The sequence below is a fragment of the Hippoglossus stenolepis genome, chromosome 8, assembly GCF_022539355.2.
Source record: "Hippoglossus stenolepis isolate QCI-W04-F060 chromosome 8, HSTE1.2, whole genome shotgun sequence".
NCBI lineage: Eukaryota > Metazoa > Chordata > Actinopteri > Pleuronectiformes > Pleuronectidae > Hippoglossus > Hippoglossus stenolepis.
The window spans coordinates 24,770,859-24,794,669 of NC_061490.1; the positions used below are offsets into that span (position 1 = coordinate 24,770,859).

Here is a 23,811-nt window from a genome sequence, read left to right on the forward strand (position 1 = left end):
CTGCTGGTCTTTTACCAATATCTGTGATAAGTGGTTGGAATCTTGCTTCGGTGCGAGGTCACAGTTTTAACTTCAGATGGGTTTAAAACGTCTTTGCTGTAGCTGAGCCCTGACCAGTTTATTTTCAACCCCCTGGTTGATGAATTTTTCATAGTGATGGTTCCTGCAGTCACTGATGTCACTGTGGTTTGTGTGTGGAGACACACAACCACATTTCTCTGCAGTTTTTAGGCCCAGAACATATTTTCTGATCTGTGTCCTTCATTCAACACTGAACAATTTGAATTTTGTAATTATTATTAACTGCTTGAATGCTTGTTACTGGTCTACCAGCCATTATAAACCTTCCTGTTTGTAATGGGCTGTTTGCTGATTGCAGTTTTCTCCAAAGTCCAGTAAAGCTCGACTACACAGACGCTGAACTGGAGACTCAGCTGTTTTGTGAACGCTCGGTTGTGATGATCGACATCATCACTCACATCGACGAGTCCCAGCAGCTGCAGCTCCAGAGCGCCGGTCGGCTGTTTATTCAACGTTTATTAATATTGAACGTAGCTCGTGTCCGAATTGCACCGACTTCCACACTGAGCGTCTTCGGGCCCTGAAGCCGACGAGACGGATGCTTCTCGAGATGTGTGAGACACGTACAGACAAACAGATTTCTGTCATTAGCAGATCGATGATGACAGTTGTCTTAGTTTATATTGTTTGCATTGATTGTCTTTTACCTGCTTGATGAAAAGATAGTTGCTCATTTTGCTGCATTTGGACTTTGGCACCACAAATATATTATTTACAGTGTAAAATGCTCCAATACTCATGTGTTTTAAAAATATTTCTTCCATTTTCAAGAGTCTTCCCTTTCCTCTCTTAATCTGCAGTTGATGAAATCTTGGCAGCCATAATTTCTCACGCTACAAATCAAACAAGCTGATTGTCGACTGCAGACGTTTCCACTAACGGACCTTTTTAAGAGCTGAAAGTTTTTCCTCAACAAATCGATACCAACTGTTTACAGAGCGGCACCATTTTCACCTCCTCCAGTTTCCTGCATCGCTCACTTCTCTTCTTCTTTTTTTGTGCTCAGGGTCAAAAACGGTTCATGAAGCTTCAGGGGAAAAAACTTTGCAAAGATTATACCTGCGTGGTTTAAACTTTCATGATGCAGAGAAGTAATTGATGCTTCTTCTGTCCAGTTGGTCCTGGATCGATTATAAACAACCTCATTTCTCTGGTTTACAGATTTAAGATCTGACATTTGATCTAACATCTTTTGTTTGTGTTTCCAGGAAACGTTGTTGGGACCAATGTCACCGAGCCGGACAACGCGGCCAACGTTACCTCCCTTCTTACCGAGGAGGAGGGACCGGCCAAGGCCAATGACAACATCGCCACGGTAACCGCGATGAGCAGCTCTGCCAGTCCCGACGCTGTGACCCAGCGGGCGGGCCGTATCCCCCGTGCCGGCGAAGAGGACGAGCAGAGCAGCGGCATGTTCGGTGAATCGGTGGTTCCTGCGGTGGAGGAAGCCGGTGTGGCGGCACCGCCTCCGCTCATCCCCGATTCGGCCGAGACGGAGCACCTGTTGCCTAGCAACCCACTTAAACCGGATGAGGGTGAGGAGGAGGATGAGGAGGAGCGTCTGCCGCACACCGACCCCCCTTGGATCCACGCTAAGGACACAGCCGTGTTTGACCTGGACCGCCTCTTCACCACCACTGCCCCCCCACCCGCTGTCACCAACCCCTCAACCCCGGACGTCCTCCATGTGGACTTCTTCGACCCTTCGTCTCGCGGCCGCAGCCTGGACCTGGCACCGGCCTCTCCTTCATCACTGGCCCATGAGCTGCAGGGTGGGGACCCAACCTCCTGGGCGATGCCGGACAGCTACGACTACCTCACGCCCTATGAGGACGGCGTGTCCCCCACCGCCGATGAGTACACCTACAGCACCACAACTGATGCCTACGAGAGCGATGAAGACCTCCGACTGTCCGACGGGTCTCCGTCTCGCCCCAGGCCCCGTGTCCCGAGTTCCTTCCTCCCCGGGGCAACGCTTCCCGGTGCTGGAGCTCCGGCTCCGAACGTCCCCGCGGCCGCTCCTCCCGCAGCCTCGCCGGTGGACGGGTCGGACGGGTTGGGCGGATGCCGCGCGGGCTACCAGACGGTGAACGGAAGTTGCCGCTCCCCCTGCGACATGCTGCCCAACTACTGCTTCAACGGGGGACAGTGTTACCTGCAGGAGGGCGTGGGAGTCTTCTGCAGGTAGGACGCACCATGAACACAAAGTCCTTCACACATCATGAGGCACAAATACACAAATCAAACCACTCAGCAACACACAGACCTGGAATCTGCAGGTTGAGATATGAGAAACTTTAGATGAGTGTCATTAAGTAAACATAGATACGAGTAGAAACAATAACACATTAAATCATTTTGTACACACTGAACTACACATCGATATTATTTTCAAACTTATCCGTAAACACTACGACTCTCGTCCATTTACTGTTTGAGCTCCGGGCTGAGCCCAGTAATGATTTCCCTCAATACTCAATCCACTCTGGTTGCCGTGGTGATGAATCTAGGTGGAGGTCAGAAGTCGAAGGGATTAAGAGATATGAGATATAAAATATGGCCTGAGCCAAAGAGTCGTTTCGGCTCAATACGAGTTCCTGTTGCCACAAAGTCAACGTTCACACTGTGGATTAAAACGTCCTGATCTGTGATGTGAGCAGCTTCATCGGAGTTGTTGGAAAAACAACAACATCATCGTCACAGCAGCGAGTTCAGGATTAGAGATGATTTTATTTATACATCTGAACCGACTCTGACTCCTCGACACTTAAGGGCTCATGGGTAATGGAGTTTATAAAGAGCCACTAAAAATATAAAGATTGAATAAAAAGCTAAATTAGTTTGATTTTTAAAAAGCGTTTTAGGATAAAGGCCGAGTTTCCTGGTTGTTTTGGTTTTGTTTGATTGCGCAAAAACTACTGAGCGGATTTCCACAAAACTTGGTGAAGGGATCGGACACAAGCCGAGAAAGAACCAATTAAATTTAAGATTTAATGGATCCAGGAAGTTTTCATCTCTTTCTTTAACCTTGTGAGTTCGGGAATTACTGAGAGAATAACTCAGGGATCTTGATGGACTGATCTGAGCTCCACTGAGCGACCTTCTGATCCTACAGTTTTTGGTTTCACATATTCCGACAGTGTGAATCTTAAAGGAAAGTAAAATCTGATTAGAATCAGGTGTAGAGGGATGATAGGACGACGACATAGATGTTAAACCTCAGCTTCAGCTTCACAGCTCGAGTGAAAACAAAAAAAGACATCAGCCGCCATTTTGTTGTGACGGTCAGTCTTCATGCTGGAGGAGATCCATCACGAGGACGAGACCCACAGAAAACAATCCAACACCGACAGAGAAAATGGCTGCAAACAGAAAAAAGGAAACATCTGGAACTCTGTGATTGATGAGATTTTTTTTACCGTTATCAATCACGTGAAGGCAGATCTCTCATTTCTAAGTGGCAGATATTTTACATACATTTCCTCGTAATGATGATGAAGATGAATGAAGCAGCCAATCAGTGAGGAGACGCTTCCCATTAGCGAGCAGCTGCTTAGCGGCTTAGCATGCAAATGTATTCACGGTGGCGTTGGTCCTCCTGACCGGAGCTGATGGGGAGAGTCTGACTCTGAGTGACACTGTGAACACACTGCAGCTCTGTCAGGGTGACGGGAAACAACAGATATCAGATTCACCTGCTACACGATAACAAAGCCAGAGGTTTACAGCTGTGTGACCCCGTGACCTCCGCTCCAGATGTGTCCTGCACATCTCTGGCTCCTCCTCTCTGTGGGCTGCAGCCTGGTCCCATCTTCCCTTCCACCTCTTCCTCTACGTCACACATCGACAGCTGCTTCATGATCGTTGCTTATTCTAAGATGATTTCATATCCATCATTTTAAACGTGGACAGAGATTTAAAGGAGACGTATTATACTTGTTTTTGTGGTTCATAAATTTAATTTGGGGAAAAGATTTACAGGCTCCAGTGTTAAGAAAACGCTTTAGTTTCTTGGTGCTGTCCAGTGCTGCAGCTGCCTCTGACGCTCGCTGCCTCAAACGCACATTAAGGACGTAGGTAACAGTCAAAACATGTAGAATAGAATAAGAAGAATAGATTTGACTTCCTGTTTTAATGATCTGATGCTTGAACACAAGGCAGAACGAATGAGAAACGTACTTCTGGAACCAGAGCTGTTCTAAATGTAGCAGAAAGTGTGAATGAACATTTCAACTTCTCTCTGAGTTAAAATGACCTTGGGCCTCATTGAAGGAAAAAAATGACCTTTATTAGAATGAAACAGAATAATAATCATCACTGAAATAAAGTGACACTCGCACCGAGAGGAAAACATGATCCATGTGTTGAGGGCGGATTTTGGCTCCGGGTTCGTCAGCTGATACGAGGCAGAGATGAACGTCCTGAGTCAGACGCTGAGAGGCTCAATGTGGGTCAATGGAACGCTGGCACAGATCAGGACCAACACATGATGATGCTGTGTGTGTGTGTGTGTGTGTGTGTGTGTGTGTGTGTGTTTACACACGATGTGGCCGAGGGTTGTGTGTACTGTACATGTGAAACTGTGACTTCATGCGTGTGTGTTGTCGCGTGCAGCCGAACTGAGACTGTTCATACATCAGGACAATTGAATCACAGGGAGGATGAATGTTTGGACCTTTAGTCGTCTGCAGTAAAAACACACGACCCTGTGAAGAGAGAGCACTGACCTGAGATCAGCCCGACGCTCGGTATCTCTCTCGCTCTGACAGAAATACGATCCTGTGAGACGGAGAAGTTTAATGTCGCTGAAAACACGTTGCTTGACTGATTCGACACTTTCTGAAGCTGCGGTGGAGTTAAAGAATGAAATGATTATGGATGTTCATCATTTACAAAATTATATATTGAAAACAGTGAAGGTATTACTTCAAATTAATGATAATCAGTGATACATATATTAGTATTTGAGGTTTAAATTAGACATCATTATATTTATATGACAAATTGACAGTTTTGCTAGAGGCTTGGTGCTGTTGTACGATGGAGATGTTTCTAGTTTGGTTTCTGAAACATCACGTCCATTGTCTCTGACCAGTAAACCAGTGTTTTTATTTAATTTCCCAACACAATTGATGAATCCTGTCCAATAACTGTGACGTGTGAACTGGAAGAAGGAGGCAGGATCCAGTGGTTCTGGAGTTTGAACCACATCAGGGAGTCTCAGCTCCTGATGCTTCAAAATTTAAGCATCTTTATAAAATCTCTTTTCTCTTAAGTCTCACAACTTTATTTTACCACCACAATAAATCACTGGAACGACCACTTAACATTTAGTGCGTTAATGACGCAGTTATTTATAACACTATCACGCTGTAGTTCTTCTCCTTCAGAATAAACTCTTTGCTTTTTGCTTCAGGAGGTGACTCAGATTGTGGAAACTGAGGAGGACAAGCTCATGATTCCGAGTAGAAAAATGTTCAGAATGAGAAATATTTGTGCTCAAAGTGAAGCGGCCGGTTGTCGTGAGACGACAGGAGCGCGGAGAAGAGGAAAATAAACTGGAGAGATGAGGAGGAGGTTTGGATTCAGAGTCTGAACTGTCACACGTTGGCTTAACTTCAGCACATGTGGCTCAAAACAGTGAAACGTTGATTTAATGAAACCCTCCACTGATCCGATCGCAGGAATATGTTGTGATTTTAACTTAAAAACTCTTCGTAAGTTAATTGCAAAGTCCTTTTTTTTCTTGTGGCATCTCCGGCTCTCTGGCTCTCGCTCGTCCCTCTGACTGATGGGATCAGTGTTAGCGACGTAACTCTCTCCCTCCTCTGGACTGACGACCACATTCTGAGGAAACAGATGAGGAGAAGGAGCGAGAGAATGGACGGAGGGGGGGAGCATGTTTACATTCTCGATGCTTGTGGTATCGAGAGAAGAAGGCGTGAAGGAGTGAACAGGAGGGGAAAGACCTAGAAACTGAGAGAACGCGAGAAGGAAAAGAGTGAAGAAGGAGGAAGAAGAGAAGCTGAGAGAGAGAGAGAGAGAGAAAAGAGAGAGAGAAGGAGGAAGAGAGAGAAGTGAGAGAGAGAGAGAGAGAGAGAGAGAGAGAGAGAGAGAGAGAGAGAGAGAGAGAGAGAGAGAGAGAGAGTGAGGAGAGAGAGAGAGAGAGAGAGAGAGAGAGAGAGAGAGAGAGAGAGAGAGAGAGAGAGAGAGAGAGAGAGAGAGAGAGAGAGAGAGAGAGAGAGAGAGAGAGAGAGAGAGAGAGGGAGAGAGAGAGAGAGTGAGAGAGAGAGTGAGTCAGAACCTTACAACTGCTGCCAGGATGGAAATGACTCCAGCGAGCCAGGTCGAATTTATGTGTGTGTGAGAGAGTCTGTGAGTGTGTGTGTGCGAGTGTGTGTGTGTGTGTGTGTGTGTGTGTGTGTGTGTGTGTGTGTGTGTGTGTGTGTGTGTGTGTGTGTGTGTGTGTGAGAGAGAGAGAGAGAGTGTGTATGTGCATGTGCGAGTGTGTGTCCTGCAGCTTGATGTAATTAAGTGAAGCTTTGAGCACCAACAGCAGTTTGTATCCATTTTAGTTTTCATGATCACATCATGGAAACACACACGCACACACACACACACACACACACACACACACACACACACACAGGATTATGTTGTTTATTAAGGAAAACTTCCAAGTCAAAGGTGGGGTCGTGGAATCGGGCCAAAGGTCAAACAAAACACACATGAGATTTATGACTGCAGAGAAGGACAAAAGACACCACACACACACACACACACACACACACACACACACACACACACACACACACACGTACACAAAGCAAGATTTAAATGAGCTCAATGAAATATAAACCAATATCCAGGCTTTTGCTTCCTTCACTACTTTCTTGTTTATGGGAAACTCAAACTGCTCTCGTGTAAGTTACAAATATAATAAATCAGCTTTGATGGGAATGAAAACAGTGAAACCACACGAACGTGATCCGCAGCTGCAGCTTTTCGATTCACACCTGCTCAGAAAATTAGTTTTGCTATTGGACCTATCTGAAATGGGGTCAGAAGCGGAGATGCCTTTAAATTAAGGCGTTTCCCTCGATGGCCGACGGTTGTAATAACGGCAACTGGGGACACATCTGCACACCGGTAATTGGTTTGCAGTTAATGGTTTTGTGAGTGGTCTCCGGGGAGTTTCTCTAAATAGGCTTCGGTTACAGTCGGACCTGCAGATTCACGCTGAGCCTCTTTTTATGTGCGATGGCGTGAACGTTAGCACTCAGACGGACTCCGCAGAAAAGAGAAACGTCAATTTGAGGAGCAAAATGGAAAAAAAGCACTAAATTAGGTGTTTATAGTTCACTCAGCTGAGAAATTAAAATAATTGTTTCGGATGGTGTGAGCAGGAGGAAAGTGCACGGATCAAAAATAATGTGTAACGGCAACTTGATTCATACAACACATTGAGTGTGTGTGTGTGTGTGTGTGTGTGTGTGTGTGTGTGTGTGTGTGTGTGTGTGTGTTCCCAACATGTCTGAGAAGGAGATAAAACTATTGATTTGAATGTCTCCAATTTCCCTTCAGGGAATTTCTTTAAATTTGGTCGAAACGTTCACCAGAACTCAAAGATGAGCTCATTTCAAATTTGGTTGGCTAAAGGTCAAGGTCGCTGTGATACGAGATGACATCTTTCTCTCCACGGGAAAATGTAGAGAGCTATTGATCATAGTGAGTCATCGATAAAGCAACGAGTGACAGATTTGAATGGTGTAAATCTCTGGATGTTTCTGGACTTCAGAGTTTTCTGGGATTGTCCGTGCAGCCTCAGAGAACAGTCCCTGTTTCTGAGCTCATTTTAAACGACAGGCTCATTTGTCTCTGCTTCTGCATTTGGCCTAAACTCTGGAAAAAAAGAACCGCGTCACCTTGTCACGTCTTTAAATCCCCTCTTCAGTTTGCCAATCGGAGGATTTGGCTTCACCGGCTGATTGCACGGAGCAGCGGTCTCCCCCACTGCAGCGACTAATAAGGTTATAACGTTTCCATCTGCGCGACGCGGGCCGATGTGGTGATATTTTATTTAAGCTGATTTGTTCTGAGTGTGGTGCAGAGGACTGGATCCCTCTGGGAAATCTCCGATGATGGCCGATGAAAGAAAACAAGCATCTGACCTGAAATAATACAATTACACGTGCGCTGCAGACGGAGGTGGCCTGGATTGTGGAAGCTCGCTACTCTCTTTTTGTTTATTCATCTTAATATGCTCTCGATCAGCAGCAGCGCACAGGAGACAGATGTTTCTGCAGCGACAGTTCAAAGACTGTCAGTCAACAGCCTGTCTGTTTCCTGCTCGATGCACAAAGATCCGATCAAATACTGAAACGTTTAATTAGAAAACAGTCAGGTTTTGAAATGCTGAGCTCATCCCTGGTAATAGAGAAGAAGTTGAACCTGCAAACACAGGAGGAGGGACAGATGTCACATGACTCGATTTAAATCAAAGCCATACGAACCCTCACTTGATCACATGCTGTCTAATTGAGACTGAGATCTGGTTTTCAAGAGAAACCTGAAAATCACACAAACACAGGGAGACTTTACAGTATTTACAGTGTGAATATGCAGTGACTTGACAGTGAAATTAAAATATAATAGAATAATAAAAGAGAATGTAAGTTAATACAGTGTAAATATGTGTTTCCTGAACATTGGAGCATGTAAACCTTTTACAGTAATGACTCTAATTAGAATTATCAACATGAATAAGAGCAGAATTTGTGTCTTTAAATCAAATGTGGTCACAAAATCCCAGTTAATTTACCTAAAGTACATTTAAAATACCTCAAACAAAGCACAAACCATTGAAATAAATACTATTTAACTAATAAAAACGATTTAAAAAACAAATTAAAAAACATGATTCATGAAAGGGAACATTCCTCCAGTCCACCAGTGATGAGTCACACAGTTGTTTTATATTAATCTCCCTCTAACCCAGTTTCTTCTTAGTAAATAACAATATGACCTTTTACCCTCTGTCGTCCTTCATTACATTTCCTATAAACTCTTCTAATCAGACATCATCAAACTCTGTGTCCACACTTTCTCCTTTTATTCTCTTTGACTGTTTTAAAATCAAATCCAATTAAATATTTTTAAATCCAGCCCTCAGCCTGACTTCTCTTCCCCTTTTCAAAAAACCTTCACAGTAAATTTATGTGGACAAAGAAACTCAAAGGAGGTTTTGGAAAAGTTGCTGTTTTTCATCCCGAGCTGGTGAAAGTGACGAGTTTTCATCCGCCTTCCTCTGAGGATGTTCTTCATTCTCACCCTCTGCCGCTTCCAGAAGTAAATGTTTTTAAAGACGCGTTGTTTTAATGCAAATGTAGGATTTACACTATGTTAAAATATTCAGTGAACACCCGGCCCTCGTCTCCTGTCAGTCCACATCCAGCTCTGACTTCACAAAGACAAATAACATGTTTCTGTCTTCGGCTCGTTCTCCGTCCGTGAGAGAAAAGAGACGTGTGGTGAAAAAAGATGGAAACACAAACACCCGTTTATTCAAAGTCCACTGAAGCTTGACTCCGGAGCAGAAGTGGAGAATCTGAAAAAGTTGATGTTTCCATTTAAAAGAAGCACATGTGTCAGTTTCTGGTCTGTGATTGGATTCCACTCTGATCTTCTGACGGCTGTCGACTCACCCATCAGCCTCCTCGCCCTCGCTCCTCTGCCTCGTTAGCCGTGAAGGATAAATCACTTCACATCCCGGCTTGGGCATCGAACCTTGGCCCGTGGACGTGAATCTCAAAGTGTAGAAAACCATCCGACCTGGAGAGAATCGTTAGGGATCCAGGTGAAGACGTGAAGAAGATCCAGTGAAACTAAACTAAACAAACTGTGAGATCTCTGTGTCTCCAGATCTGTGCTGAGGTCAGTGTCGTCACAACAGGACTAATGATCTGAACCATGAAAATGAAATGCTGCTTGTAATAAACTGGAATTATTTCCCTGTTTTGCAGCTGATTTAAGTTTCCAGTTTCTAAAAATAACCTCCGCTCCCTGCTCTCTGCAGACCCGTCTGTCCCCCCCCCTCTCCTCACATTTCACCCTCCATTGCTCCTCATTAAACCCAACAGGGGGGGGTTCCATTAGAAGGGACCAAGAGCCACATCGGCACCATTGTCCCCCTTTAAGTTAAATTAAAGGCTCGCTCTCTTTTTATGGGTCTGCCTCTCCCTCTCTCGCCCCAGCGGCCTAATCAGGTAAATATGGAGGTGGCTTGTTGGATCAGTGTGTCGTGGGCTGATGCCTCGTGTCCTCCGTGCTCCTGCTGAGCTGTGACTCTGCTTTAAATGGAGGAAATGATGGTGGGGGACCCACTGGAGGCCTGTGGGACGTGTGGGAGGTTTGATATGAAGAAGGAGTGGAGCGCTTTAACATTAAAAAGACGTTTGGCAGCGGACGCTTTTATTTCCCAGATGAGGAGTCATTTGCACTTTGATTTGCGCTCCGTGGACGTGAGACTTTTGGAAAAGGAAATTAAATCCCAAACACTTTGAATTTCAGCCCAGAACTAACTCCTCTTATTAAATATGTTCCGGAAATCTTTCTGGATAAAAACAATGTCCTTCTGTATGTTTGTAAAATCCCTTAGAAACAACCCCCCCCCCGAGTTTCTTCATTCAAACCTTTACAAATGGGCAGATATTTGCTTTCCTAATTTAGCTATAAGCTCTGTAGTAAGATAATTCAAACAGGACTAGAATCTACATTTATTTGGCACCCAAAGCATCGAACTTGAACATGAATCTTGTGAAGAAGTCATTAAACCTTGGTGCGGATCCAAATATCTTTTTGTTCACTTTCTTCAACATTGTGAAACCGTTAAAAAGCCGTTGGGCCTCTGGTGGAGGTGTGAGCTCTGTGAGTGATCTCATGCTAACGTGCTACTAAACTTTACACCTGCTTCACGACAACATGTCAGCACCATCGTTTCCTCACGTTCGAGCCTCCGAGTTTTCAGCTCAGTCTCTGGGCCTCGGTTGATGTTTCTTGGCAGCAGCGCTCGAGCTCCGCGGCTCCGAGGAACAGGATATATCCGGCTGCACGGGTTAGAACGGGTCACGTCTATGTTGGGGTTTCGTTCTTTCTGAAGCATCTTCTCATTCCGTTACGCTTGAAACCGACCGAACGTTCACCTTGGACCGCTGAGTTTTCACTCAATGTCGGGAAGAGGAAAAAAAAAGAAACGGTTGCACAAACTGAAAGCAGAGAGACGTGATTCAGCTGGAGGCGCCGGGTAGAGTGCAGGAGAGACGAGGGGGGGAGGGAGGAGGAGGAGGGAGGGAGGAGGGAGGTAAAGAGCCGCTGAATAATAAAAGAGATTTTGAAGAAGACGAGCAGCAGGAGCGAAGGAATGGAGAGGAGGAGAGGAGAGACACGGCCACGTCCCTCTGATGGAATGGCATCTCAGTGCCGCATCTGCTGCGTTTGCCGCTCAGCCCGGTTGCCGTGGCGACCAGCACATCCTCACATCGCTGGCCACTCTTCTCTTTGTGCATCTCCCTCTCTCTCTCTCTCGCTGCCTCCATCCCCCATCCTCCTCCTCCTCCTCCTCCTCCTCCATCCGACCCTGACTCCTGCATAAACCTCCTCTTTGTATGAACACAAAACTGTTCAGGGGTTGAGTCTCCTTGAAAATGTGATATCAGGCCTTCGTCGCTCGCCCGCTCGCTTTCTTTCTCTCGTTTTCTCTCATCCACTCAAAATGTCTCCTGGGTCGTTGCCAGCGTTTTTCACCTCCGCCGGCAGAACGAGAGCGTCAGGGATCCGGGAAGTCGACCGGTGAAAGAAACCTGATTATCATGTGGCCAGCGTTCACCCTGACACCTCCACTCACTTCACACACACACACACCCCGGGCGGGCACTTTATTAGGAACACCTCTTCACCTGCTAATTCATGAGATGATCCACCCATCTGTCCGTCCATTATCTGCACACCACTTATCCTTTGAGGTCGCCTGGGAGGCACCCAAGTGGCAACTCACTGTGACGTCACCCATTGGTTTGTGAGCTGCCGTTTCTGAAACCTCAAGTTTTTGTTTGGAAACAGAACATGTGGACACGGAGTCAGCGATCACACGTGGTTTCCACTCGTGTGACAGCGAGGAGGAGGCGGGCGGCGGCGCTCCGCAGCGGTTATGGTCTCGTTAAGTGGCGAAATAGATTTAGCATGTTTGTACAACGTTAAACAGTTTGTATAGACGGAGCCATCTGCCTGTGGTTCGTGTCCCCGGGTGGAGGCCGCACTCTGCCAAACGGCCACGGAGGGAGGCCGGGACTCAGATGTCCACTGTGTGTTTGTGTGTTTGTGTGCACGTGTCTACATATGTGCCCATAATCCACATCGTCACATGGAGGCCCATATGCATTGTGTTAGATCTTATAGGCGCAAACGTCTTTTATGACTGTGTTTGTGTGACAGTATCTCTGCGTGTGTGTGTGTTTATACCCAGAAAATCACCCCAGGGCATTTGTATTTTTTTTTCACTGTCTATTTTCAGACACACTAAGTGATGACATTCTGCGTTTGGAGAATAAAGCATCATTCAAAACCTGCCGGCGACTCTTCCATCCCGCTAACGCACCTGCGCTCCATTATCTCACCACAACACTAAAGATTTATGTAACACGCAACATGTTGTGAAACAGCTGCAGAGCATTTTAGATTTTTACAGCAAAGCGTTTAAGGATAATCAGAAACAGAGGAAATCCTCAGGGTTCATAAACAGGCTTAGAATATAGAGGCTCATTTAAATGATGCTGGCAAGCCAAAGGAATATATGAACTAGAAATGGCAAATCTGTGAAATCTCACAATTCCTGGATCTGCCCCTTTGTCCGGATCCAGACCAAAATGTACGTGTTCTTTCTCGGCTTCTGTCCCATCGTTCCTCCTCGTGGAAATCCGTTCAGTTGTTTTTGTGTCATCCTGCTGAAACAAACAGGGTTAAAACATAACCTCTCTGGTGGAGGTCATGAAACAAAGCTATGAAAGTAACACTTGATGCTTTCACATATTTCATTCAGAGCATCACAAGTGATCAATAAGTTAATAAGAGTTGTTTTAATCCACTAACACTTTATTCTTTTATTTCCTCCATTTTCTTTCCCTTTCTACCTGCTCACTATTTTCTTCCTTATATTTTCATTTCATCCCTTGTTCCCTTCCGTCTTCATATTCCCTCTGCTCTGTTTCTTTCCTTCTCTCCCCCTCTCCTTCCTCCTGCCACTACCCCTCCACCCTCCTCCTCCAGATGTAACGTCCAGGATTACATCTGGCACAAGGGCGCTCGCTGCGAGTCGGTGGTGACCGAGTTCCAGGTGATGTGTCTGGCCATCGGCGCCTCGGCTCTGGTGGTCCTGCTGCTCTTCATGATCGTCGTCTGCTTCGCCAAGAAGCTCCACGTCCTCAAGACGGAGAACAAGAAGTTGCGCAAGCGCAGGTGAGGCTCTGCAGAGAACCTGTGATAACATCCTTTACAAAATGGAGGCTGTTCATCTTTGATTTTTTTCTGTCCCAGTCGGGAGGAACGATTCATTTCAAATGCACAAAGAAAAAAACATGAACATATTTATGTTTCTGATGATGAACTATAGAAACCTAAGTGAAAATGCAAAGATCTGTTTGTGTGCTGCAGGTTCCACACTCAACACTTAATCAATGAAAGATCAGTCTTGCAAAACGAAAAAAGTAAAGTCTTTAGTGCCTTGCTCACAGGCACTGTTACTCAGTAGCTGCTGGGTGAACTTGCTGCGGCACAATACCTCCATCAATTTTAACGACTGAAGCAGAAAGCTGTGTTTCTGTGGCCGACGCCGCCTCGAGGCCAAACTGCTGCTGTGACTTTATTATGGAATTCAGAGAAGGACAGAGACAGACGGTCGATACAGAGACGGAGCGCTGAGGGGACAAGACGTTCGGTCCAATCTGAAGCCGACGAGGCCTCGGACACAACAGCTTCAAGCTCTCGATGAACTTTAGTCAATATTTCTCTTAATACGTCCAGAAATGAGACGTACACACAGAAACTTTGTGAAGTTTAGGACTATAATAATGTTTTACTTTTGTTTAAGTAAAGATGGTCTATACACAGTTCATAGAAATCGTTCATCGTTTCATCCTGTTTGAACAAAAAGAACGAAGCTGAACGAAGCACTTTAGAGGAGGCAAGTGATCCCAAAAGAAAACAACAAACAAATCTTCGAAGGTTTAGTTGTAATCTATTTTTTTTTATTGCGATTCCACTGAGAAAATCAATAAAAACATCTGGTTTAACTTCTGAACGTAAATCCTCAAGCAATAAAGGGCTTTGTTTCCTTCTAAGATTATTTAGTTCAATACAAGTTTATCCAGGAAATCATAAACAAAACATCAAATCCAATTATTAGTCAGTTTTTAAACCAACTCTTCGGACGATGTGTCGTTGTTAAAACTAATTTCTTTCCATTTTTAGCCGAGGGAGCAGTTTTATTCTTTCTTAGAAATCCTCCCACGTGCAGCGTTAAATCACAAAGTCTGTTTAAATCCTAATTAATGAGGCGACGTGTCCCTGATTAAAAGCTGTTTAGACGAGCGGAGGCTGGGAGATGGACCGGAACCAGACGGAGATGATAATCGAGTCAGGGCTGAAATCTCTCCGAAGAGGAGAAGGTTGTAAAGGAGCCGACAGCAGAGAGACTCATTATGAGGAGAAGTGAGGAGGAGTGAACAGCAGCATGTGTCCTTCACAGCAGCTGAGAGCAGATGAAGCTGTGACTCAAGAAACAATGAATTCATCTCAAAGCCTTCGTCTCAGGTTCAAGAGAGGATGATTCAAAGAGGAGGGAAAGAAAGTGCCTTGCTCAAGGAAGAGTGACAGGGCTGAAACCTGTTATTTATCAGCTGATCGTTCTGCAGTAACAACACAACTGCAAAAAGAAGAGACATATTAGTTTGTCTGCACCGATAAGACAAGATAAGATAATCCTTTATTTACAGTCCAAAATAGAAACCAGTAAGTAATAGTAAATAAGTATTTCGTTATTTTAGTTTTGCGACGTATAAATTCTGCTGTGGAAATATTTTCGGAGGTATTTTTGTTTGCAGCACCGGCGTCAGTTCTTATCTCCGAAACCTCTTGAATCTCGTTGTCTTCGTCTGTGTGTGGCTCCTCTTCTTCATCCTGAGATATTTGAATTGTTTTCTCAGTTTTGCGTCCGTCACACGTTTATTACTGTTACTTTCTAAAAGAAATAAAACTCAACGATCTTTGTGAAAACCCATAAAGTCATTTAACACTTTCCAGTGTGTTAATGAAGCATTGTTATCGACTCTTAAGTATTTGCAAGAAGAAAATATGATAGAAAAGACGTTTTTCAGGTTGTATTCATATATATCAGTATTATATTCCAATATTTTATATTTTAATGCAAAATAATGCGAATAATGAGTCGCAATTTAAGAGATTGTGTCGTGCAGCAGACAGAATATCCTTTAGTGGATGTATATGTAAATACCTTCCTAACACTGATGTGAGCTTCATCTGTGAAATGGAGGTTAAAAACACGGAGGAAGAGGAGGGTCTGTGAGAGAGAGGAGGACGAGGGTGGGGGATGGGTGACAATGATGGGAAGCAGACACAAGGACAGTCTGATGGAGGGAGGTGAAGGGGGGGGGTGTCTGCTGAAATACGAGGCGATTTAGTTTGCAACTATTTAGTGAACGAAGCAGATAATTCAGCAGCTAAAGAGACAGAAATTCTTCTCAGGAGACGGTAGAAACCAAAAAGGAGGCCGAACGAAAGTAGAAACAACTCAAACAGAAGTGTTGCCAAAGAATAAAAGGTAATTCAGGTTTAAGAATTAAGAAAAATAGCCAAAGCGTGACGTGATATGATGGAGATATTTAGTCGTGTAACCTTAGAGATGTCTGCACATGTTGGGTTGAAACCCCGACCATGAAGCAGCATCAACTCCTCTGTTGGAGGGAGGTGTATTGAATATAAACTGCAGGAGAGAAGCAGATTGTCTGGACTGAATATAAAAAAGGCTCGTTTCGGCTGCTTTAGACTTGTAGCTGTGATCTCCCCGGCAACAGAGCCGTCGTGGATGAGCAGCGGCCCGTCGAGGCAAATGTGGAACCGCTACAGAATCCAGCTCCGTGCACGGGGTCTGTTTGACACCAGGAATCATCATGCTGGGGATAGTGGAAGCAATGGTGGATGATGAAGGTGATGACGAGGGGGTGTAGTCAGGAGCAGCTGGGATGAGAGTAAGCAGAAATTGTTTTAAAAAGGCAGAAAAGGGTGATGTCATTGGTTCTGTGGATCCAGCTGAAAGTAGGGCAGTCTGAACGGGTGAGGAGGGGGGGGAGGCACGGGGGGGGAGGCGGGGTTGACCTACATACAGCTGTGCGACCTGAGGGGTGTGTGTGTGTGTGTGGGTGTGTGTGTGTGTGTGTGTGTGTGTGTGTGTGTGTGTGTGTGTGTGTGTGTGTGTGTGTGTGTGCAGCGGCAGGGTGCAGCATGAAAGACACAACACAGCCTCATCAAGTGGTCGGCTTAAAGGAAAATCGAAGAGGAGCGAGGAAGGAGGAGGAGGAGGAGGAGGAGGAGGAGGGTGACAAACAAGAGGAGTGAAAAGGAGAACAGGATGAGAGAGGGGAGGAGGAGGGGGAGAAACAAGAGGGAGGGGAGAGGGAGCGAGGAAAGAGAAAGAGAAAGAGAGGAAAAGAGGAATGAGAGAGAGAAAGAGTGGCTACAGAGAAACAAGCTCAGCATGACACTTTCAGATGAGAGTGTGTGTGTGTGTGTGTGTGTGTGTGTGTGTGTGTGTGTGTGTGTGTGTGTGTGTGTGTGTGTGCTGACAAGGCTCATGAATACATGAGACTCCCACACTCCCCATCTGCTGTGGGTAATTGCAGTCGCAGTGTTTCTCTGCCGCAGTCGAGATCAGACCCAGCATCCTGGTCAAAGATGGAGAGAGAGAAGAAAGAACCACCGAGGGAGTGAGGGAGGGAGTGAGGGAGCGAGTGAGGGAGCAGGGAGTGAGGGAGCGAGGGAGGGAGTGAGGGAGTGAGGGAGGAGGGAGGAGGGAGCAAGGGAGCAAGGGAGGGAGGGAGTGAGGGAAAGATGGATGCAAACGATCTCTGTCCACATGAGCGTTTTGTCTCCGTACCATTTCTTATCCGCGTCCATACTTCCGTTTTCAAACACGAACATAGTCGTGTGGGTGTAGCCTTAAACTTTGAGGTTAAATTTTATACTTACGAGACATATGTCACGATAATCACCACTTGGCGAAGGCGAGGAAATGACCACAAACAAGAAGAACGCCATTACACAACAAACTGGTTCGACTCAGTGCCCTGAACTGGAGAATCACTTGAGCTCCTGCCGTCGCTGCTACTGAGCGATGTTTACGCTCGATGCAGATTTGTCATTCGACATCCAATCCGATTCAACGGGGCGGTCTCCTGAAAACTTGGCGTGCTACTTTAAAACAGATAAACACACACTTTCCTCTCATCTTGCGAGCGAGGCTTTGGGAAACTTCGGGAGTTCCCCTCCGGGCGTCTTTGAACTCCGTCCTCCTTCCTCTTCATCTCCGACTCCTCAAAGGGAAGAGATGTTTGTCTGGTGGAACCGAACGAGACGAGAGCTGTGACAAGAGCGTCACAGATTTGTCTCGCAAATAAATTCCTTCTCATGCATGAAACGCCTGTCATTGCCCCCCCGCCCCCCAGCCCCCCCGCCCAAATAAACCTTTTGCTCCCAACATTTAAAGATTCCAAAAAGCAGAAGCCGCCGTCAAATATCGTGTTGTGGTTCTTCTTCTTCTCGATTCCCTCGTCGCATCCATAGTTAACGAGGCTGTGATCTACTTCCTGCTCAAAAAAGGGCTCGTCTCTCTGATCCACGGGCGAACGTCCGTGTTTATATTTCATGAACGCTGTGACGGAGCAATCAAAGACGAGACGACGACGAGATGGAGACAGACAGAGAAATCTGTTCGTCTGTCAGAAACCAGCTTTGGACCTCTCACTCTGTTTTCTTGAGCTGCTTTCAGACAGACACTGAACTCCAGATAAGCTCCAGACATTCTCCAGAGGAGCTGATGTGAGAACACAAACGTCAGAGTGAGAAGCTCTGGACGTTCTCAGGAGGTTTTCCTGCCAGAGCCTCAATAAACGTTTGGAGATTGTCCGAAAGAACCGATGTGAGGATACAACAGGAGAACCTCCATTTCTAACACGTGACGGACGAAAAAACTAAAAGAAAACTAATATGTCAGGAGGTTAAACTTGTGTCACACACGTAGAAGATACCGACGCTGGTGTCGATGTGCTGTAAATAAAAACACGAGATGTCCTCAGCAGAAATAAAACGTAACGTCCAGTTTCTGTCTGCTGCACCTTAATGCATCAGAGATTTCTGAGATGTTGTCAACGCCTCTGAGCGGAGAATCGTTGTTCATGTGTGAAAGACAAAGTCCCGGAGAGTTTCTGCATCAATATCCTCATCACATCTAAAATAAGTTGACAGAAGACAGATCTATTGAAACCTGTGTATCGTATCTAAGTCGGTCGAACGCGAGTCAAAGTTTAGCGTCTGTGGGATCTCGTAAGAAGCAGGTCACTTAAACCTGAAGGTCAAAAATCAAATCAGATTTTATTCTCTCTTTGTTGCATCACAGATAAGATGTTTGTGTCTGTTGTGTTTTCTCTGTTTGTCGTTTCACAAACAGAGGACGTGAACTTGCCGTCAAACTAATTCTGCTTTCTTGCTATTTTTCTCCCCTTCTGCTCCTCTGACAACCCCCGTCTTTCTTCAACGATGGAATCTTCGTCCTGAATTTTTGTCGCTTTCTCTCGTCCACTTTTGTCCTTTAATTCCTCGTCTGTCGCCCTTTGCTTTCTCCATCTCTCCATCTGTGTTTTCTTTGTTCTCTTTTGTCACCTGAAAATTGTCATTTCGCCCTCGTCTCCTCCTCACGCTTCGTTGACTCCTTCTTCCTCTTCGTCCTCCTGGATCTTCAAACTCTTTCTTCCTTTTCAAACCTCTTTAATTTCATCATCTCGTCCTTTCTTTAACCTCTTTTTTTCTACCTTCCTCTAATCTTTTCTGTCTCTGCCGGTGATCTTGTCTCTTCTCCTCCTCTCTTCGCCCTTTTCCTTCCTTTCCGTCTCTGCACAAAATCTCTCCAACCCTTTCCTCCTCTTCCTCACCTCCCTGCGATCTCATTCTTTCTTTCCACTCCGCTATCTCACCTCTTTTCCTCCACCTTTCACTAATCTTCCTCTCCTCTCCTCCTCTCCTCCTCTCTCCCTCCATCTTCCGACTCCCAGCAGTAAGTACCGGCCTTCATCGGAGCAGCACAATGATAATTTCTCGCTGTCCACCATCGCTGAGGGCTCCCACCCAAATGTAAGGAAACTGTGCGACACCCCTCCTAACGTCCCTCATGCCCGTGCATTGGCTTACTATGATAACATTATCTGTCAGGTAACGTGGTTCTCGCCTCTCTCTCTCACCCCCTTTTTTCTGCATCTACCCCCTGCCCGCGCTCCCCCCCCCGCTCCCGACCCTCCCTCTAATGCATGGGCATGAGTATTCTCCAATACTCAGAGGTGTGACACGCCGAAGGGGGATGGGCAGGGTCCAAGTATGAGGATGGATGATGGGAGTTTTCTAGAGTGGCGGGTGAAATCGAAACGAGGACGGTTGTAGTCTGAAGGCTGAGCGTCATAATCTTAAAAGTCCAAGAAGTTTTCCAACTTCTAGACGATATAAGATGATATAAGTCGTCAAACCCATTTATACAAACGAGGATCCCAGGGGGGACTGCGCTCCGGCAACCTGTTACCATGGCAACACACCAGCTCTGGAGCCTCATAGTTTTCTATCTTGTTTATTGATTTAGTTTTGCGAAAGTGACGGCAACTGTACACACACACACACACACACACACACACACACACACACACACACACACACACACACACACACACACACACACACACACACACACACACACACACACACAAGGATAATAAAACATTGAAATGAGTTCACGTTCTGCATTGAGCTGCTCTAGAAATTCAACCATTTAAAGGTTTGAATTGGATCAAAACAAGTCTTTGCTCTTGAAACACTTATTTTAAGATCGTCAAACGACATCCACAGATTTATTGTGACACTTATTTTCATGCAGACAATGAACGGATGCGGCGTAAATCAGCTCCGATGGTGAATCAGGGCGCCCGACACAGCCGGGGGTTAGGGGTTAAATTCCCCCTGGAACCACACGGACTAAACAGTTATGGAACGTCCCCACAGCGCTGGCAGCGACCCGCCCTGGCTTTAACCCGAGCCCCTTATTTACGAGAAAACTCCCACAGTCCTTTGCTGCGACCCCCTGCCCACCCCCCCTTCTCTCTCTGAACTGCTCTCTCTCTCTGGTCACCTCTTGCATTGGTATGTCATGGCATGCCTGCTCTCTTCTGCTAACATGCGCCATCCGGTGGACATGTGTGCCACTGCAGCTGTGCTATGCTAACTGTTCTATTAACCAAATGCTCTTCTTTACTTGTTTATCCTGAAAAATGGACGAGGGAGGGCGGGACTGTTACTGATTGGTCAAAGGGGGTGGGGGGTGGGGGGGGGAAGCAGGATGATGTCACAACCAGGTAAGCTAAAGGGGATGTGGGAAATGTTTCGGGGTTATCAGGATAAACATCTGAGATGCAACGCCTCGCTGTTGCCTGCAGGCGGCAGCGGAGAGCCGACAGGTGCCTCCCTAGCTGAAGCATGGGTAGCGAGTAGCGGCAACGCGGCAGTCGTAGCAGCATGGGTAGTTCTAGTGCTACAACTGGGGCCCAGTTTGTTTTGTTTTCATTCTTACTTTTTAAAAAAATGTCTGCCTTTTGAAGATGTGGTACCACCCTCTAACAACTCCATCAGTAGTTCACCTGTAAAACTGCAGCGATTAGTAGTTCTCAAAGTCTCATGTGCCTTTTACAAACTGTTTTCACTCCCCGGAATAGACAGGAAATCACTAAACATCTGTCATCACCTCCTAACAACATCTCTCAAATGTCTTCAGCACCACCCATTCATCACATCCCCTCAAATCCCTGCTCATCCAATGGATCGAATAGCATTTGAAAATGTTTGACATGGCTCGTTTTAGGACATTTAAAGGTGCCGGGTGGAGTTTCTGACCACTAGAGGTGCTACAGAGCAGTGTTTTGATGCTGCCAGATTCAGTTTCCCTGATTCACATGATCGATGTAGGATTTGGGGAATTAAAGATTCAGCACAAGGTTTTCAAATAATAAAAATAAAACTGGGCAACAGCATGTTCAGGTTTCATTTCCACTTTGGTGCTGGAAATAATCACCAGAGTGGCGTGGACGTCAGACGTAAACGTAGCAACAGTGAAGTGGTTTAAAACTAAAACGTGATTGTTTGGACGTGATGGTGTCAAACAAGTGATCAGAAACTCGTTGTTGGTTCCATAGATATTGATATTTTCTATTTCAGACCTAAATCTGGAAGTCCACTATTTAGAATAATTAACCCATAAATAGATCTTATTTTATCGTCTTTTAAAAATACGATAAACAGGTTGTGTACTGGATTCAGTATTGATTTGTCTTGAAATCCATTCCGGTAAATGAGTTCAGTTCAGTTCTTGTTTGAAAAAAACCCCCAACACAAATATTTCCATCTCCTATTCATCCCTGGTTTATTCCTCTAACTCATTTCTCAAACACATCCTGAATCATTCTAGAAATAAACACCAGGCTTCTCTCAAACCAAAGAAAAACCATCCCAACCCACCAGTTTCCCCCCAAAAAATAACCAAAACACACTGACTAATAAAACGAATAACCTCAGCTCCCTTCCACACTAACAGCCCAGTGTCTGCAGAGGAACCTCACCAGACAGATCCAGAGCTGTGTTTACTGTCCTGACACAGATACACTGTGAGGACGCACCAGAGAGTGTGTGTGTGTGTGTGTTTCCTCGGAGGTGCGACAGCCGGCCGGGAATCTCAGCTGTCGTCTGAGAGGAAGTTTCTCTTCACCTCCTCTGTCTCTCTCCATCTCTCTCAATCTCTCTGTATCGTCTCTGATCTGTCGCCTCTTCTTCAATCCTCCTCGTTCCTCTGTCTCTCGACTGTCCGTCTCTGTCTTGTCTCTGAGGATTTGGACCGTGAGTGGTTTTGAGGAGTTATAACCCTTTGCCCCGTCCCCCTCCCCTCAGAAAACCATGAGCAGATACACCTGGGAGTGTAAGACCAAAGAGGAGTCCGACTGCGAGGTAAGACCAAAACCCCAAATGTCAGAAAGTCCCGCCCCGCCTCCCTCACCCTCCCAAACAGCTCTCTCATTGTTACTGTGGCCCTGTCAATCACCCTCTCTCAAGCTTGAGTGGACCGATCCGACTCTTACCCCCCTCCCGCCCACCACATAAAGAAAAACAAAGTCATCGGGAAAACACATTTATAACATCACCTGTTAGAAGTGAAGATACTTTGAACTAACTTTAACGTGTTGTCTTTAGTATAACTCGTCTGAACCTAAACATCAGGTGTGAACGGTTCCTCAGACCAGAAGACGTGTTCTGGGTCTGGATCAAACTGAACCTGGTTCTGTTCCAGAGTGAAAACACAGACAACATTAAACAATAGAAGAAGAAAAAGAGGAGGAAGCAGCTGCAGTCTTCACCTCCGATGTTTTAATGTTTCAACCACGAGGACGTTCATGTGTGTAATGTCCCTTTAAAGGTGCAGAGTCTGATAATTACATCGCCCCCCCAAAAAACCTAATTTAAAACAGAAATGTACTAACCTTGTGTCGACCTTGTCCCACCAGACAACCGTGGTATTACACACACACACGCGCACACACACACACACACACACACACACACCCCTGTGTCCCAGCAGTAATAGAACGACTCGTGTTTCATTCACGGCCGTAGATTGAACCTGATTGTCGTCACTCGTTCATTCTGCAGGGTCCAGCCTCACGCTCTCTCTCCACAGAAAACACTGAAATTAAATTATTTTTGTGTTATTGTTGTTCAATACTAAATAAATTCAACACACAATGAATTGAGTGGTCAGAGCTGCCTGTAACTTAAGAGGATTGTATTTCCACCGACTGAATCGTCTCTCAGGACTGAATTGACTGGCAGAGCAGACGCTGACGACATGTAGTGGAACTGGACTCTAATACAATTAGTAAATAATCTCTATGTTAAATACATTCATGTAACACACACACACACAGAGTCATGAAGCACGTGCAGGCAGATTAATAAACATGCACACTCGTGCCAATTCAAATATTTTAATCTCAAGTGTAAACTGTGAATGCAAACCAAGGGATTTAATCAATAGCTGAAGATAAAAGAAAACAGAAACAAACAATAAGGACGATAAGCTGCACGTGTCATTTTTATCAAATATACAGTTTATACATATATTGTGTATAGACGTATTATTTCATAATCAGTTCACATTAGGGTCTAATTTTCCATAAACCATTTGACTTCCTGCAGAGAAGACTGACTTGTACAATACAATTATTCCTTCACAATAATTAAAATCAGTTATCATCACATAAACATATCCATATATCAGAGCTTTAATACTAAGAATAATGTGTTGGAGGG

The 23,811-nt window shown here is 45.4% G+C and overlaps 1 protein-coding gene across 11 annotated transcripts in view; it reads left to right on the forward strand.

Moving 5' to 3' along the window:
• The window catches only part of cspg5a (chondroitin sulfate proteoglycan 5a), a 41,644-nt gene that overhangs the window by 14,657 nt on the left and 3,176 nt on the right, over nt 1-23,811 (forward strand). For 4 of the 11 annotated variants that reach the window (XM_035164661.2, XM_047341054.1, XM_047341057.1 and 1 more), the window contains exons 2-5: nt 1,290-2,265; nt 13,402-13,590; nt 19,473-19,551; nt 22,396-22,452. In XM_035164661.2, the coding sequence (XP_035020552.2) occupies nt 1,290-2,265; nt 13,402-13,590; nt 19,473-19,551; nt 22,396-22,452 (1,301 nt within the window). Of the gene's footprint in view, nt 1-1,289; nt 2,266-13,401; nt 13,591-19,472; nt 19,630-22,395; nt 22,453-23,811 lie in introns of all 11 variants that reach the window. The other 7 variants (XM_047341050.1, XM_047341052.1, XM_047341053.1 and 4 more) reach the window with 6 other exon arrangements.